This window comes from Saimiri boliviensis, chromosome 14, assembly GCF_048565385.1.
Source record: "Saimiri boliviensis isolate mSaiBol1 chromosome 14, mSaiBol1.pri, whole genome shotgun sequence".
NCBI classification, from domain to species: domain Eukaryota; kingdom Metazoa; phylum Chordata; class Mammalia; order Primates; family Cebidae; genus Saimiri; species Saimiri boliviensis.
In genome coordinates, this window is record NC_133462.1 from 81914976 (window position 1) to 81933127 (window position 18152).

Sequence of the window (18152 nt, forward strand, 5' to 3'; positions counted from 1 at the left end):
GCTCACACTAGGTCTAGTAAGCAGCAGACCCAGGATTTCATCCTGATGAGGGCTGTGCTCCTCATGACTTTGCTATGCTGTCCCTCTAGGAAAGGGAAGACACTGGGACCCGCAGGCTAAGGAAAAATGGATTAAGAAAAATGGTGCACAGAATCAGAAAGAAAGAAACTTGCACTTATTGAAGGGTCTCCATGCAGTTTCTGTATTTAACGCTTTTTATATACATTTTTGGTTAATTTTTTTAATGAAGTGGTCATTATGATGATCACATCCATTTTAATGATATGAAAGCTAAGTTTTAGAAAAGTTCAGTATCAGATCATCAACTAATAAGTAGCAGAACACAACTGTAAACTCAAGTCTGAGTCCAATTTCGGGTCAAGCCAGACCTGTGGCTTTATATATACTCTCACATTTAATCCCTAAAACAATCTGTAAATCTGGTACTATTTTTCTCATTTTACAGATGAGATACGGAAAAAAAAAAAAAAAAAAAAAAACCTCCCGAAGGTCACACAACTGGCAACCGGTAGACCCAAAACCTAACCCAGGCATCATGATTTCAGATCTATCCATTATCATATCTTCCTATAGATTGCTACACATAGTGGTGTCGAAATTACCAGGTAAGAAATGATAACTGAACCCTGCCTTCTCAAAGCAAAACAAGAAAGAAGGTGAGAGAGGAAAAAAGGACCAACAACTGAAATGGGTTTGTTTTTTTACATTTCGTTTTGCCTCTTGGCTAGTCTACAGTATTTCGCACCAAACATTATCCCAAGCCACCCAGCTCCGAGGCCTAGAGTTACCCACCTACAAAACAGGCTGCATGCTCCCTGCCACAAGCAGAGTGACTCATCCTAACATCCGGCATCAATTCTTAATGAGTCTCAGAGGCCCCGAAGTCCTGTCTACTTCTGTTCTTTTCCAGCGAATCTTCACAGCCCCCTTTCCCTGCACGTTCTCCGTCCCAAATTCCTGAAGCCCTTCCCCTTACGTCTCTTAAGAACCACCAGGAACCCTTTCCCCTCCGAGGCTGATGTCAGGTCGGGGGTTCCTTTCTCCTTCTTCCCTCCATCCTCACAGCGCCCCGAGACCGGACCCTCCCCACTCACCAGGTGCAGGGCCAGGGGCAGCAGCAGCAGGAACAGCCACAGGTAGAGGTGGCAGCTGTTGGTGAACTTGCTCTGTTCCGGGTCGTGGTACCAGCCCCCGGTGAGCGCGGCCCACACGCCCTGCCGGAGCAGCTGCAGCACCTGGGACACCATGCCGGCTGCGCCCCGGGGCTGGTGCAGGCTGCGCGCACCGGCCGCCTCCCCGGGCTCCCTCGGGTCTAACACCCGGGCCCGCGGGCCGCGCCCCCGCCGTCGCCACCGCCGTCGCCCCCGCCGCCTCCTTCCACCCCACGGCTGAAGCTGGGGCTGCTCTTCCGCCCGGACCCGCGAACCGCGGCGCCGGAGCCGGCTGCTGCCGCCGGGCAGGTGAGCGCCATGTCCGAGGGAGGAAGGATTTTCCCGTCGTGCTCAGAGGCGGCTGCTCAGAGGATGCTCCGGAGGCTCCGCCCAGCGCCCGCCCCGCCCCGCCTGAGCCGGCAATGGGAGCCGGAAGGGTTCTTGCGGATCCCTAGCCTTTTCTTTTTCTTTCTTTCTTTCTCTTTCTTTTCTTTCCTTTTATTCTCTTTTTCTTTCCCTCCCTCTCTTCCTTCCTTCCTCCTCCCTTCTTTTTTTTTTTTTTTTTGCCTCGGCCACTTCCCTTCCCCTTCTCCCTGATCCTCCTATTAGGGGATGTGCAAGGGTGTTCTCATGCAGAAGGCACACACCAGGACGCCTTCCTTGTCCTTGCCCTTTTTTGCACCCAAATATTTACCTCATACAAGGTCCTGCCACACAGCACTCAAAATAATTTCTTTTCCTGAGCACTGTCTGCACATCTTCATTCTCCCTAATTAAGGGCTGACCCCAGACGTTCTTTCAGTCTAAACTCTACCTGGTCCTCTGGCACTGATCTTCTGTCCTCCCTGACCTTTTCTGCTCCACTCTCTATTGTCCAGCTTGGTAGATAAAGAAGATAACCACCTTCCTAGTAAAATTTCAGAAACTTCAGTTAGGCTCCTTAGTTTTTTTTAATCTATTTTCTAGAAACAATCCAGGCATTAACTGGCTATTTAGAACATTAGTCTAAATCTTTCTATGCTGTTTAGATAGGAAGACACTAGAAAAAAAGGTAATAATCTTTAAGCTATTGTACATTTTATCATGTACAGTGGATACACTTCAGATTTTTTGAGAGCAGATTTTGGAAAGGGAAGAGATAAAAGGGAGCTTTTCTTCCTTTGGGATGAATGAGAGGAAACCCAGTGTGAGCTAGGGCATTGGGGAAAGACAAAGATTCGAGGGCTCCATGATCCCCCGGCATACCTTCCTTCACTGCATCATACTTCCCTGGTCTGTCCCCATCACACTTCTCTGACTTGTGTGCCTGCCTGTGTCCTGGCCTTGTTCTGGTTTGCAGCAGCACTTGCTGTGGCTGTCCTAGTCAGGCCCAGTAAAGGCACACCAGCATTCCCAGGCTGAAACGTGATAAGGACAGGCCAATTATGAGGAGAGGGCCCAGGACATGAAAGGCCACTGAGTGACAGCAAAAGCTTCACTGTGGTTTGTCTTCCATCAGCCATAGCCACTCTTCCTTCTGCTTTGCATTCAGAATGTCATATGGCTGCTTTCTGTACTAGAAAAGTAATTTCCTTTTCTTTTTTTGAGATGGAGTATCACTCTGTCACCAGGCTGGAGTGCAGTGGTACAATCTAAGCTTACTGCAACCTCCGCCTCCCGACTTCAAGCGATTCTCCTGCCTCAGCCTGCCAAGTAGCTGGGATTACAGGTATGAGCCACCGTGTCCGGCCTTGGAAAAGTAATTTTCTTAAAAACACAGTTTGTAAACAAACAAGCTTATTTGTGTATCTGCTCAAAATGCATGCCACCATGCCCAGCTAATCTTTTTTTTTTTTTTTTTTTTTTTTTAGTAGAGATGGGGTTTCACCATGTTGGCCAGGATGGTCTTGATCTCCCGACCTTGTGATCTGACCGCCTCAGCTTCCCAAAGTGCTGGGATTACAGGTATGAGCCACTGTGTCTGGCCTTGGAAAAGTAATTTTCTTAAAAACACAGTTTGTAAACAAACAAGCTTATTTGTGTATCTGCTCAAAATGCTTGCAAAGTACCAGGTGCTGTATAAATGTTTAGTGGATTAATCAACCAACCAACTCCACACTAAAGGAGTGCTGTCACATGCATGGATACAGGAGGAAAGGTCATGCAACAGTCTGTTCCTACACAGAGGTTATGCCCTTGTTCACTCGTCCTGATACATCAAACATTTACTGAGCACCTTCTGGTTGCCAAATATTTTGTAGAAGACTAAGAAAGCAAATATAAGTAAAATATCATCCCTACCGTGAAGGAGTTAGCAAACTACAAGAGGAGGCAGGAAAATCAAAGACTTGCAATAAAATGTGCTGCCTGTTGTAATATAGAAATGGACACATATCCAGATATATGGAAGCACTGGGGCACTGTGCAGTGCAGAAGACATATGCAAGCCTGTGAAGGAGGGGTGGTGTCACTGAGCACCGGGGAACTGGGTCTTAAAGCTAAATATTAGCTCTCAAGGCACATACGTGTGAATAGCTCTCCAGGCACATGTATATGTGGAAGGAGGAGGATGGCACTTTGGAGAAAATGTCAGGATAGTCTAACAAGCCTGGAAGGTAGTACTGGGAATGGGGGAAATGGAACAGTAGCAAACTTAATGAGATAAGCAGAGGTAAGCTAAAGCATGCATGTGACTTGATCAGTAGTGCAGAGGGAAATGCTGAATGCCTGAACCAGCAGGAAGGGACAAAATGTTGAGGGATCATATATGACTTAAGGCTTAGAGATCAATCCAATATGGAGATAAAAGGATAAGGAATGTAATGACTTTCCATTTTGGGATGAGGTGACTATACTGTAAAACGAATCCAGTTACGACATATAGGAAGGTTAGCAGAAAAAGATGGCTACACTGAATCTGAGTTGCTAAGGGACTCCGCAAATCATCGGGAAAAGAATGTTTCTGAAACTTAGAAGAGGTTTCTGAAATAGAGATTTATACTTTAGAGAGATCATCAGATAGTCCCATGAAAGGGGATGATAATGTCCTAGGAAAGAATGTAGCCAAGAGGGCTGTGGATTACAAGGAAAATATGCTTCATTAAAAGGAAGGAATATGCTAAGAAAGACAAAGTTACGGGACCAAGCTTTTTTTTTTTTTTTTTTTTTTTTTTTTTTTTTTTTTTTTTTATTAGACAGAGTCTTGCTTACTTGCCCAAGCCAGAGTGCAGTGGTGCAATCTCAGCATCTCAGCTCACTGCAACCTCTGCCTCGTGGGTTCAAGCAATTCTCATACCTCAGCCTCCTGAGTAGCTGGGATTATAGGCATACGCCACCACACCTGGCTAATTGTTGTATTTTTTTTTTTTTTTTAGTAGATATGGGGTTTCACCATGTTGGCCAGGCTGGTCTCAAACACCTGAACTTAAGTGATCTGCCCACCTTGGCCTCCCACAGTGCTGGGATTACACAAATGAGCCACCACACCCAGCCTCATGTACTGACTTTATATGTAAGCATTGTATATGTAAGCATTGTGTATGTACATAAAAAATATTGAAACTTCCTCAATAAATGAAGAGATGTCCTTTTTGTATATCTGCATTTGTGAAAGATAACACTTCTCTATATCTTGGCTACTTGGGTGACTGTATATGCAGTGGAGACCCACTGAGGTTTTGGTTTGTTTTGATACAGGGTCTTACTCTGTCAGTCAGGGTGGAGTGCAGTGGTGTGAACATGGCTCACTGCAGCCTTGACCTCCTGGGCTCAAGTGATCCTCCTGCCTAAGACTCTGAAGTAGCTGGAACTACAGGTGTGCACCTGCAGTAATTTAAAAAACATTTTCTGTGGCTCATGCCTGTAATCCCAGCACTTTGGGAGGCCAAGGCCGGGTGGATCATTTGAGGTCAAGCATTTGAGACCAGCCTGGTCAACATGGTGAAACCTCAGCTGGGCATGGTGGCTCACGCCTGTAATCCCAACACTTTAGAGGACCGAAGCAGGCAGATCACCTGAAATCAGAAGTTCAAGATCAGCCTGGCCAACACGGTGAAACCCTGTCTCTACTAAAATTATAAACTTAGCTGGATGAGGTGGTGGGTGTCTGTAATCACAGCTTTTCGGGAGGCTGAGGCAGGAGAATCGCTTGAACCCAGGAGATGGAGGTTGCAGCAAACTGACACAGTGCCACTGCACTCCAGCCTAGGCAACAGAGTGAGACTCCATGTCAAAAAAATAAATAAATAAAATAGCCCGGTGTGGCGGCTTGAGCCTGTAATCCCAGCTACTTGGGAGGCTGAGGCAGGAGAATCGCTTGAACCCAGGAAGTGGAAGTTGCAGTGAGCTGAGATCGTGCCAGTGTACTCTAGCCTGGGTGACAGACCAAGACTTTGTCTCAAAAGAAAAAAAACATATATGGCCTAGAGAGAGCAACAACAAAAAACAAAACCCCCAAAACTGAAAGAATAATGGTTTCCAAGACATTTCCTCATTAATTAGTTAATAAATAATTTTTTTTGAGGCTGAGTTTCACTCTTGTTGCCCAAGCTGGAGTGCAGTGGTGCAATCTCAGCTCACTGCAATCTTCCCCTCCCAGGTTCAAGCTATTCTCCTGCTTCAGCCTCCCGAGTAGCTGGGATTAGTGGCGCACACCACCATTCCGGGCTAAGTTTTGTAGTTTTAGTAGAGACAGGGATTCTCCATGTTGGCCAGGCTGGTCTCCAACTCCTGACCTCAGGTGATCCACTTGCCTTGGCCTGCCAAAGTGTTGGGATTACAGGTGTCAGCCACCCTGCCAGGCCACAGCATGCACCTTCCTAAGAACAGTTTCTTTCTGGATCCTTCCCAAAGTTCTGATTTCTAATCCTTCCTAACCCAGCTCACTGCTCCATCCCCCACCTTCATCCCCCCATTCTGCTGCACTTTCTCCTTTCCTGATTCCCACCATTTCCCACAATCAGTCTTGGCCTCAGATTCCCACCCTTCAGGTTCCAGTGTTTCCGGATCCGCCCTCTCCCCTGATCATCTCTGATTAGGGGTGGGGGTGTGAGCACACACCACCACACCCAGCTAGTTTTTGTATTTTTAGTACAGATGGGGTTTCACCATATTGGCTAGGATGGTCTCAATCTCTTGACCTTGTGATCCACCTGCCTCGGCCTCCCAAAGTGCTGGGATTACAGGCATGGGCCACTGCGCTGGAGAAACCTTAACCCTTTTAAAGCTCAGTTTTGCTAAGTAATCAAAAAGGGTACTTGAATTTCATCAGACACAGGAAGATTGTGTACAGGTTTATGGGTGTACACACATGATGACTTTGGTCATATCTCCATTTGCTGCATGATTACACATTAGAATGGCATCTTTACTGACTGGAAAGCCAGTATTATAGAAGATATAGGAAGCACCGTTGGACTTGAGACAAGAACATTATTTTGTAGAAATTTCATTGATTGAGTTAAAATTATTCTCCATGGGCTAGAGAACACATCGCATGGCCTGTAGAATGAGATAGATTTTGATTGGATGCAAGGTCTCAACACTTACCAGCTGAGTCATATTGGACAAAGGGCTTCATCATTCTGAGACTCATGTTTTTTGTTTTTTTGAAATGGAGTTTTGCTCTTGTTGCCCAGGCTGGAGTGCAATGGCACGATCTCGGCTCCTTACAACCTCCTTCTCCTGGGTTCAAGTGATTCTCCTGCCTCAATCTCCCAAGTAGCTGGGATTACAAGCGCCTGCAACCACACCCAGCTAATTTTTGTATTTGTAGTAGAGATGGGATTTCACCATGTTAGCCAGGCTGGTCTTGAGCCACCTACCTCGGCCCCCCAAAGTGCTGGGATTATAGGCATGAGCCACTCCACTTGGCTGAGACTCAGTTTTTTTGTTTTGTTATGTTTTTAAACAGTCTTGCTCTGTTGCCCAGGTTGTAGTACAGTGGTGCAATCTCGGCTCACTGCAAACCCCACCCCCTGGGTTCAAGCAACTCTTCTGCCTCAGTATCCCTAGTAGCTGGAATTACAGGCTTGCACTATCACACCTGGATAATTTTTGTATTTTTAGTAGAGACAGGGTTTCACCATGTTGGCCAGGCTAGTCTCGAACTCCTGCCCACAAGTGACCTCCCCTCCTTGGCCTCCCACAGTGTTGGGATTACAGGTGTAATCCACTGCACCCAGCCCATAGTAGGCATTTAATAATATTTGTTCAACAAGTATTTGGCATTCTTGGAGGTCAGAAATAGTGGGGTGGGGGGAGATTTTTAAGTAACAATTGTTTTTTTAAGACAGAGTTTTGTTCTTGTTGCCCATGCTGGAGTGCAATGGTGTGATCTCGGCTCACTGCAACCTCTGCCTCCCAGGTTTAAGCGATTCTCCTGCCTCAGCCTCTTGAGTAGCTGGGATTACGGGGATGTGCCACCACGCCCAGCTGATTTTGTATTTTTAGTAGAGGCGAGGTTTCTCCTTGTTGGTCAGGCTGGCCTCCAACTCCTGACCTCAGGTAATCCAACCACCTCAGCCTCCTAAAGTGCTGAAATTACAGGTATGAACCACCATGCCCAGCTTAAATAACATGTTTTAAAAAGTCACATTGTCCTACAATATCCATTTCTCTTGTATATGTAGGAAATTGAGGTTTTCTTCCCTAAAACATGCTGACATATGGAAAATAGGATGCAAAATGTGCATGAATGTTTTAGACACAGTGTGAGGTTTCCAAGAGATTCGTGCTGGGGAGGCTGCTTGCTACAAGCTCCCAAAGCTCTGAAAGGACATAGTATTCAGCCTCCCTCAGCAGAGACCATGAGGCAAGAAGCCCTGGGGAGCACCTGAGCCTTGGGTTTTTAGCCAAAGGTTTGTAGTCAGGTCTTTATAGTTTGGGCTCATGGAACAGAGAGGTCACAGGTCTCTGGCTTCCTGTGACCTTCGCCTTCCTTGCCAACAGAAAACGTGACCTTCCAAAGCAAGGAACTTGAGGGCAGAGGTCACCCCAGCCCTGGCATCTGCCCAGAACATGAGAAGGAAGGAACAGTGGTCCTCCAGTGACCTCACAGGGCTGGCACAGGCGGTCACTGCCTGTGTGGATCACCCAGCTGTGCTGGGCAACCTGAACCCAATCTGCAGGGATGCGAAGAGGAAAACACAAAAGTCTTTACCTGAACACTGAGAAGGCAGATGGAACAGAAACCTCCAGGCAGTAACTACCCAATCGGGGACCTGTAGTGGAGAACATAGTTGGTGATCATGTGTACTTACACTCTAGGGTCACCAGGTGGCACTATGGCCACGGGAAGCCGGATTTCTATAAGAAAATCTCAATGAACTCATAAGATGAAAAACTATACAAACAGTATTTTCTGATCATAATTTTATAAAAGTAGAGGCTAATAGCCAACTAGGAAATAAAACAATGTCTATCATGTAGAATTTTTTAAAATTTTTGCTCAAAACCTGTTGGCTCAGAAAACAAAGTAAAGATCAAAATAATGGAATATATAATATATCATAATAAAATCTGAAAGTATATCAGTACCAATGAGATATAAAAAGGAAAAAAAAATTAGCACTCAAAGGAAAATGTACAGACCCAACTAATTATGCTATCAAAAATGTGTAGAGGAAACCACTGGTTGCCTACCAGAAACCATTGTCCTCTTCTTGAAGAATAACGCAGACCACATTTCCCAGAACATCTTTTGGGGAGTTGCAGCTATGAGACTGAGTTCTAAAACAGTAGTGGGAGAGACGTGTATATCCCATCAGGCCCAGCACATACAGCTTCCTGGGTGTTCTTCCAGGTCCTTCTGCTGGCTGGGTGCTCATGACAGTAAAGTTGCTGTGGGGTGTCTCTGTCCATGCGTGTTGCTGTAAAGGAATACCTGAGGTTGGGTCATTTATAAAGAAAAGAGGTTTATTTGGCTCACAATTCTGCAGGCTGAACAAGAAGCACAGCATCAGCATCTGCCTCTGGTGAGGGCCTCAGGCTGCTTCTGTTCATGGTGGAAGGCAAAGGGGAGCTGGTGTGTGCAGGCCACATGGCAGGAGAGAAGGCCAAAGAGAGAGAAGGGAGGTCCGCAGCTCTTTCTAACAATCGGCTCTCCTAGAAACTAATATAGTGAGAACTCACTCATGACCACAAGGAGGGCACTAAGCTGTTCACTAGGGATCTGCCCTTATGACCCAAATACCTCCAATATTGGGATCAAGTTTCAAAATGAGACTCGGTGAAGCCAAACACACATATCCAAACCATGGCAGGGAGCCACAGATATGCTCAGCCTGGGTCTCTGACTGTGAGGAGAACATCCATATGGCTGAACTGATTTCCTGCCCAAGTGTTCTCATAAGCAAGATAACATTTTTTTATTTTTAATTGTGGGAAGCAACTAAATTTTAGGGATTTGTTTGTAGTCCCAGCTACTTGGGAGGCTGAGGCAGGGAGAATTGCTTGAACCCAGGAGGCAGGGGTTGCAGTCAGCCAAGACTGTGCCACTGCACTCCAGCCTGGGCTACAGAGCAAGACTCCATTTCAAAACAGTAATAATAATAGTAATAATAACAATGATGATAATAATTACGAAGCTGGTGGGGGTGAGCATGGGAAACAATAAAATAGATAAATTAATAGCCAACCTAAGCAGAAACGAAGGGTAAAGGACAAAGAGGCACAAAGGAAATGAAAAGTAGAAAACTAATAGAAGAAGAAGAAATTTAAAAATCATAATACTTTGCTCTTGAGTATTCAAATAAATGTAGAACCTAGATATAAACTGGATAATTATCTAGGAAAATATAAATTGTCAAATCACACCCCAGAAAATACTGAAAATCTTTATTTTTTGAAATAAGAGAAAAATAATCTGTAGAAGATATAGAAAATATTATTACAAAGCTATAATTTCAAGAAGCACCAAGCCCAAGTTATTTCACAGCAGGTTTTTATATCAGCCTTTATGAAATAGGAAATTCCAATGTAACTTAACCTATTTCAGAACACTAAGCAGAAGGAAAAATCCTTCCAAATTCTCTGTATGAAGGTAGCATAATACATTCCAAAAACTCAATAAAAATCCATAACTACACTTAATCACAGTTATGAATTATTTGATGTAAAAATCCAAATTAGGCATTAGAAACAAATGTAGCAACACATAAAAATCCACAGAAGGTTCATCCCTATTTTACTAGGCATCCTTTATTGTGTTGACCATCCTTGTATTGGTCAACACATAAAGGATACCTAGTAAAATAGGGAAATTTTGGAGGTCCATTGGGAAGACTATTATTTATATTGTTCTGAGCCATCGGTCAATGGATTAGAAAATAAAATTCATATGAAGAAAACCTTAAAATGTAGCTGAAGGAAACAAAAAAAAGACTAAGCAAATGGAAAGGCATAGCCAGTGTACGTCCAGAAGATTCAGTGTCATAAATAAACTAATTCCTGCTAAATTGACTTATAACTCTAACGTTATCTCAGTTTTGAAAACCCAAAGGAAGAAACTAAAGTTATACAGCACAACACGGATGGATCTTAGAAATAAAATGTCAATCTCAGTAAGCTCAAAGGAGTATATGATTCCATTTATATGAAATTAGAAAACAGGAAAACTTAATTTGCTATGTCAGGCCAGCAATTAGAAGGAAGCACAGGGAGTTTCAGGGCTTCTGGCAATGCTCTGCTCCTTGATCTGCTAACTGCTCACACGAATAAGTCTAGTTTGCATTCATTATGAATGAATAAGCAAATAAGAACTGCCAGGGAAATTCTAGAAAAAAAAATTAGTGAAGATTAGTTCTAACAGATACTATAATATTGTGGCATGGGGCATAAGTAGACAGACTTGTCTGTGAGATAGAATAGAGAACCAGGAAGTGGTGTGGAATAGAAGAAAACCTATGGAAAATAATTTCCAGTAAATGAGGAAGACTATTTGTACTATGACTCAGAAACCATAAAGGAACAGACACAACTACATAGAAGTAAAAGCAAGAAAACAAGCAAACAAGACAGAAGGAGAGAAAGGGGGAGGGAATGAAGAAAGAGAGAGGAAAGAAAGAAGAAAAAATCTAGACAAAGCAGGAAAAATATGTGAACCTCAGCCGGGCGCGGTGGCTCAAGTCTGTAATCCCAGCACTTTGGGAGGCCGAGGCGGGTGGATCACGAGGTCGAGAGGTCGAGACCATCTTGGTCAACATGGTGAAACCCCGTCTCTACTAAAAAAAAATACAAAAAATTAGCTGGGCGTGGTGGCGCGTGCCTGTAATCCCAGCTACTCGGGAGGCTGAGGCAGGAGAATTGCCTGAACCCAGGAGGCGGAGGTTGCGGTGAGCCGAGATCATGCCATTGCACTCCAGCCTGGGTAACAAGAGCGAAACTCCGTCTCAAAATATATATATATATATATATGAACCTCATGTCCCAGACATATGAAGTTATTTGTTACACACAAACCTCCTAAACATCAGTAAGAACAACCAAAAATGGACAAAGAAAAATAACAGGTAGTTCCCAGTAAGGGTAATTCAAATGACCCAAACATAGGAAAAGATATTGCAATCTCACTTACAGTAAGAAATGCACTTTACAACTATGGGAGACCAGCCGCCACTAGCAGACAGGGAAAAAGCAAGTTTCATTTGCCTCTCTGTTGAGGAAGCTGCTGGTGGGCGTGTAAAGTGCTCCAGCTCCTGCGGAGGCCCATTTAGCCACATCTGTCAAAACTACAAATACATGGGCCCTTTGACTCAGTAATCCCATTCGCAGGAATTTATCCTACTTATATGCAGGCACTTGTGCAAATGGCAAACTATGAAGATATTTGCTACAGGGCCGTACTATGTGATCGCAGAAAATTGAAAGTAAGCTAAATTTTCATCGAAGGCAGTCATGATGGAATGATGCCGTGTACAGTGAGTACTACGGAAAAGTTGAAGGCAATGAGACAGCTTTAAATGTCCTGCCTTTACATTCATATGATATATATATGTGCATCTATATATGCATACATCTATCTCTGGATGTATTGTGTGCCTCTATTTCTGGAAAGATACAAATTACATTCTTTTTTTTTTTTTTTTTTTTTTTTTTTTTTTTTTTGAGACGGAGTTTCGCTCTTGTTACCCAGGCTGGAGTGCAATGGCACGATCTCGGCTCACCGCAACCTCCGCCTCCTGGTCTCAGGCAATTCTCCTGCCTCAGCCTCCTGAGTAGCTGGGATTACAGGCACGCGCCACCACACCCAGCTAATTTTTGTATTTTTTAGTAGAGACGGTGTTTCACCATGTTGACCAGGATGGTCTCGATCTCTTGACCTCGTGATCCACCCGCCTCGGCCTCCCAAAGTGCTGGGATTACAGGCTTGAGCCTCCGCGCCCGGCACAAATTACATTCTTAAGCAAGAAAATGGATGGCTGTGGCGTAAAGAGTGTGGGAGAGAATTTTAACTTTTCACATTATTCTTTCGTATATATGACCTTTTTAAAATGTGCATTTTATTTCATTTTATTTTAAAATATGTATATAAAAATAATTAGAGCATACACATAGAAGATTTTCTAGGTTACTTCTACATGGAAAACATTTAAAAAGATGGAGGCAACTAATCAGAATAATGAACAGCTAAGAGAATATTAACTTCATTTTCAAAAATAGGGTTAGAATCCATCTAAGTAGGAAAAGTAAAGTTTTCAGTACCAAAGTTAGTATTAAGGACAATCAGTATTCTGTATAAATGGAAGCTGTGTCTCAAAACTATAGTTTGTCAATATTTTTTCAAGATGTTTAATTTGAAATCTTTGAGTTAGGCTGGGGGCTTTTTTTGAAAAACATACTCTCACATTATTACAGAAAACCAGTTTGTCCAAGCGAATTGTCAGATAAGGGAATACCTCTGAAAGGGATACTGGAAATTTTCACTCATTAAACCCTCAACTTTATCAAGTGACACTATAAAATATTAGGAAGACTTCAAATGACCCTGTGATTAAGTAGCAACCACAATTAATACTTCACATTTATACGGCACATTATACTTTTCAAAGTACTTCATATTGACCAGTGCCTTCAGGATAACAAAGACAACCCTGTAGAGTAACAGTAACATCAGAAATTCAGGAAGGCCACATCATAATGCAGATTCTCTGGCTTTGGGCACTGAAAATTCTTACAGAGAATCAGTGATAACCATGAGGTTAGATAAAGCAGCAAAGAGAATGGATTCCAACAGAGCAGTTATAACTGGCATGTTCCAAACTCATGTATAAGGGGGAAAAAGGACAGCTAAGTTGATTTAACAGTGCTTTAAAAATTTCAAAAAATATTTTAAAATACTGCAGAAAAAAACAGAGATTATTTCCTGAAAGAAATTGGAACTACATAGATTGTGCTAAATTAGCACATGCTTCATGCAGTAACTGGATATAAATAATTGGATTTATCTAGTCTTTCTCTTCTGAGAATTTCCAAAGAGCTGTTCAGTTTTATCATCTCATTACTTCTCATTGTAGGCATTATAGAGTATTCTTAAATGGGTATGTTACTATTAGTCTACTTTGTATATGGATGGAAAAACTGGAGACTTGAACAAAAGCTCAAGGTCTCTAAAATGGTCAGTGGTGTAAGTTCAACTTTTAATGAATGTCGTAGCCACTTTAAGAAAGTTACACCTCTCAAAAATAGATCTGATACGCAGAAAACCATCATTTTCATAGAACAAATAAGATATAGAGTAAATTTGTGCAGAGAAGGAAAGTTAACCCACAAAAACAGGTAGCATGACCAGCTTTTGGCATTTAAAAAACAAAGCAAGTATAAACCAACTTCTCTATGATTTGGTCTCTGTGACCTTAGAAGGATGATTAGCCTTTTTTTAAAAAAAAAAATTCATCTTTGTCCCCTGTGTTCTTTGTTTAATATTTCTAGCAGGCTGTGAAGAATTAGTCATTATGTTTGAAAAGAGTCCAATGAATTGTAAATCAAATAAAACCAATTTTCATCAGACAAATATACAAAAACGGCAACTCAGGGTAGAATGGCAGCCTTCCTATCTCAGGTCCAAGGTCGTGAGCTTGATAGTTTACTTCAGCAAGGATATCTTCAAGGGTTTACAAAAGAACTGGGCTTTCTGGAACCACTCAGGTTTTCACATTGTTGCATTATTGAATGAAGTAGTTCATTGTCCATTTCAGCAGCCCTTGCTATAATCTGTAACTTTAAGCAGGAACAGCCTGGGCTCCAGTCCTGTCCACTGATTAAAGTTACAGAAATTCTAAAAAATCACAATTACTCTGTTTAAAGCTGAAAGGCAGCTGAAGCTGTGAAAATAAAGAGTAACCTAACACAGGCTGAATTCAAAGCTTTGACACTGACAATAGATGCCAGTAAATGTTAACTTATTTCTGTTGCTGTATCATCACCCCCATCAGCATTGTTGTCATTATTCCTTTTTTTTTTTTTTTTTTTTTTTTTTTTTTGAGATGTAGTCTCACTCTGTCACCCAGACTGGAGTGCGGTGGCGTGATCTCGGCTCACCGCAACCTCTGCCTCTTGGGTTCAAGCGATTCTCCTGCCTCAGCCTCCCGAGTAGCTGGGACTACAGGTGTGAGCGACCATGGCAACTAATTTTTTGTATTTTTAGTAGAGACAGGGTTTCACCGTGTTGGCCAGGATGGTCTCGATCTCCTGACCTTGTGATCTGCCCACCTCGGCCTCCCGAAGTGCTGGGATTACAGTTGTGAGCCACCATGCCCAGCTGTTGTCATTATTCTTGCTTGTTTAACTGCACATCTTTTTTTGAATTGTTTGTTTTAACTTGTCACTAACCTGAAGCTCAAGACCCCACATCTTTAAATGCATGAAAATGAACCAGAGAACCAGATTCAAGAGAAAAAGGCTAATTTACAAGCTGACAAGACCTTCCAAAAGAATTTCATGTTACTTCGTACTCACACTTCCTTTATTTATAATTACTCAACGGTAATATTGATGTAATGAACTGAGCCTTCAGAGAATTTGAATGTCAAAAAATCCCCTTGTAATATTTGTTCACTTAAACTGTCTCCAGATAATTGTTTGCCCAAACCCCTCATGTCAATCAAGTCTTTGCTCAAATCTTATCTTCTCAATGAGGCTACCCTTTCCTCCCTACTGAATGAATACCAGGCCACCTCCCCTCCCCATTGCTGGACCAACTTACCCATCTTTTCTTACATTCCTCTTAGTTTTTATACAGCAGTTATCAAATTCTAACATACTACACAGTTTACCTATTCATTGTGTCTATTTATCTATTCCTGCTAAAATATAAGCTCCATAGTAACAGGCAACTTTTCTTTATTCACCATTGTATTCTAAATACCTAGATTAATGCTTGATGTTCACAAAAATAGGTATCAAATGATGAACCTATTCTTTCTGTATATTCTGTCCAATCTCTGTGACAAACCAAGTGAATATACTTATTACTTGGATGTATTGCAGCATTGTTCATGATGAGTCAGAATACTGGTGACAACAGGTCTTGGTGCAATGGCTCAAACCTGTAATCCCAGCACTTTGGGAGGCTGAGGTGGGTGGATCACCTGAGCTCAGGAGTTCAAGACCAGCCAGGCCAACATGGTGAAACCCCGTCTCTACTAAAAATACAAAAATTAGGTGGGCGTGGTGGTGGGTGCCTGTAATCCCAGCTACTCTGAGGCTGAGGCAGGAGAATCACTGGAACATGGAAGGCAAAGGTTGCAGTGTGCTGAGACTGTGCCACTGCACTCCAGCCTGGGCGACAGAGTGAGACTTCATCTCAAAAAAAAAAAAAAAAAAAAAAAAAAAAAAAAAAAAAAGCTGGTGACAACAGGATAAAAGTTAAAATTAATCTCATATACGTATAATTTGGTTTGCTCAGAAAGCATTATGTTTTTAGATGTGATATACTCAAGAGTCTTGGAAGTTACTAGTCCAACTTTTAATTCTGACTATTCCAAGGAAAAAGTTTAAAATTTTTTGGCAGAATGAAATTGATCTTTGGTGTAGGAAAATATACCAAATGTGGGGTGGGGGGAGAAGGGATAAATATGCCTTCTATTGAATGTTCTGATTTAATAAGTCCTTCATAAAAATACCTAATATTAAAATAACAGCTGACATGTGTTAGCACTAGTTAAATACTATGCCCCCAGCCCTGAAGCTGAATTTTTAAATGTCAGATGTTTCTTCACCACCAATTCCCATAGCAACTATTTCCTCTTTTTCCTCTATAGGGTCATGACTGCTCCTGTGGGTGGATTAGATCTCCTATGAAAGGGGTGATCTTTTCTGGCATTAGCTACTGAGGCTCCTTTCAGACAGGAATCTGAAGTCAAAGCAGGTGCAAGAGTAGAGGAAAAACATAATCACGCTCTCAGCTTATGGTCCTCAGGTCTAAGTGGAAGCTCATGAGAGAAAGCCACATGTTCTAGGTTCATGTGGGAGCCGAATTCCATTTTGCAGTTTCATTTGCCTTTAGTAACATCTTGCTTAAATGCCCCAGCCTTGTCTATACTGCCTGTGTTATCACAAGGTATTGAGCAAAGGGTCTTATGCCCTCATTTGAGCAAGTGCTTTATCAGCAAAGTTTATCTCCCTTTGTGGACAATTCTCAATTTTTTTTGATCTCAGGACCTCTTAACATGCTTAAAAAATTATTGAAAACCTCAAAGAGTTTTTGTGTATGTGCTTCATAACTATCAATCATTTCTGTATTGGAAATTAAAACAGAGGCATGTGTAAAATATATATTTATAGCTTTATTTTAAAGATAACATTAACAAATCTATGACATGGAACATTAAATACATTTTTAGAAATAATTCATTTTCCCCAAACTAAAGCATATAGGTAAGTTGACTGGTATTGTTTCACATCTTAATAAATCTCTTTTATGCCTGGGTTAATAGAAGGCAGCTGCATTGTCTTATACGTGTCTGCATTCAACATGTTGCAATATGTTGTCCTGGCTGAAGTGTATGGAGAAATTCTGGCCTCACACAGCTAAGTATTTGCAAAAGGCAAAGGATGTTTTAAACTTTTTGTTTGGATATAATTGTAGATTTACATGCAATTTTTTTTTTTTTTTTTTTTTTTTTTTTTTTTTTTAGACAGAGTTTCCCTCTTGTTTACCCAGGCTGGAGTGCAATGGCGCGATCTCGGCTCACCGCAACCTCCGCCTTCTGGGTTCAGGTAATTCTCCTGCCTCCGCCTCCTGAGAAGCTGGGATTACAGGCACGCGCCACCATGCCCAGCTAATGTTTTGTATTTTTAGTAGAGACGGGGTTTCACCATGTTGACCAGGATGGTCTCGATCTCTTGACCTCGTGATCCGCCCGCCTCGGCCTCCCAAAGTGCTGGGATTACAGGCTTGAGCCACCGCGCCCGGCCGATTTACATGCAATTGTAAGAAATAATACAGAGGAATTCTAAAGCCCTTCACCTGATTTTCTCCAATGGAATCATGCATAATTATTGTAGAATATCATAATTAAGAAATCAACATTGATAAAATCCAATGACTTTATTCAGATTTCACCAATTCTACACACATACATTCATTTGTGTGTGTGTGTGTCTGTGTGTGTATTTAATTCTGTGTGATTTTGTCACACATGCAGATTTATGTAACCATCACCACAGTCAAGACACAGTACAATTCCATCCCACAGGTCTCTCATGCTACTCTTTTATACCTGTTCCCTTTCCTTTCTTTCCCCTTCCCCACCTCTCTAACTCCTGGTAACCACTAATCTTTTCTAAGGCAGATTTATCTTTAACAGCCTTTTCAGGTAACCATGGATATTCTTTGACACCATACCAAAGTGAAAAAGGTAGTGGTCGCTTAAAGATTAGTTACAATGTGGAATGTGAAACCGTTACCAATGAACTTTCCCTTAATACACTTTGAGTGAATCTTTATGCATACTTTGGAGATACCAAAATGACTGGTCTTTTGGCGCATATTGGTTCTCTGAG

At 42.2% G+C, this 18152-nt stretch overlaps 1 protein-coding gene across 1 annotated transcript in view; it reads right to left on the reverse strand.

The window, feature by feature from the left end:
* The window catches only part of PCNX2 (pecanex 2), a 291889-nt gene extending 290362 nt beyond the window's left edge, over window positions 1-1527 (reverse strand). Inside the window, exon 1 of the mRNA XM_010351533.3 lies at window positions 1116-1527. Coding sequence (XP_010349835.3) covers window positions 1116-1268 — 153 coding nt within the window. The 5' untranslated portion in view covers window positions 1269-1527. The remainder of the gene's footprint in view (window positions 1-1115) is intronic.
* Window positions 1528-18152: the final 16625 nt, after the last annotated feature.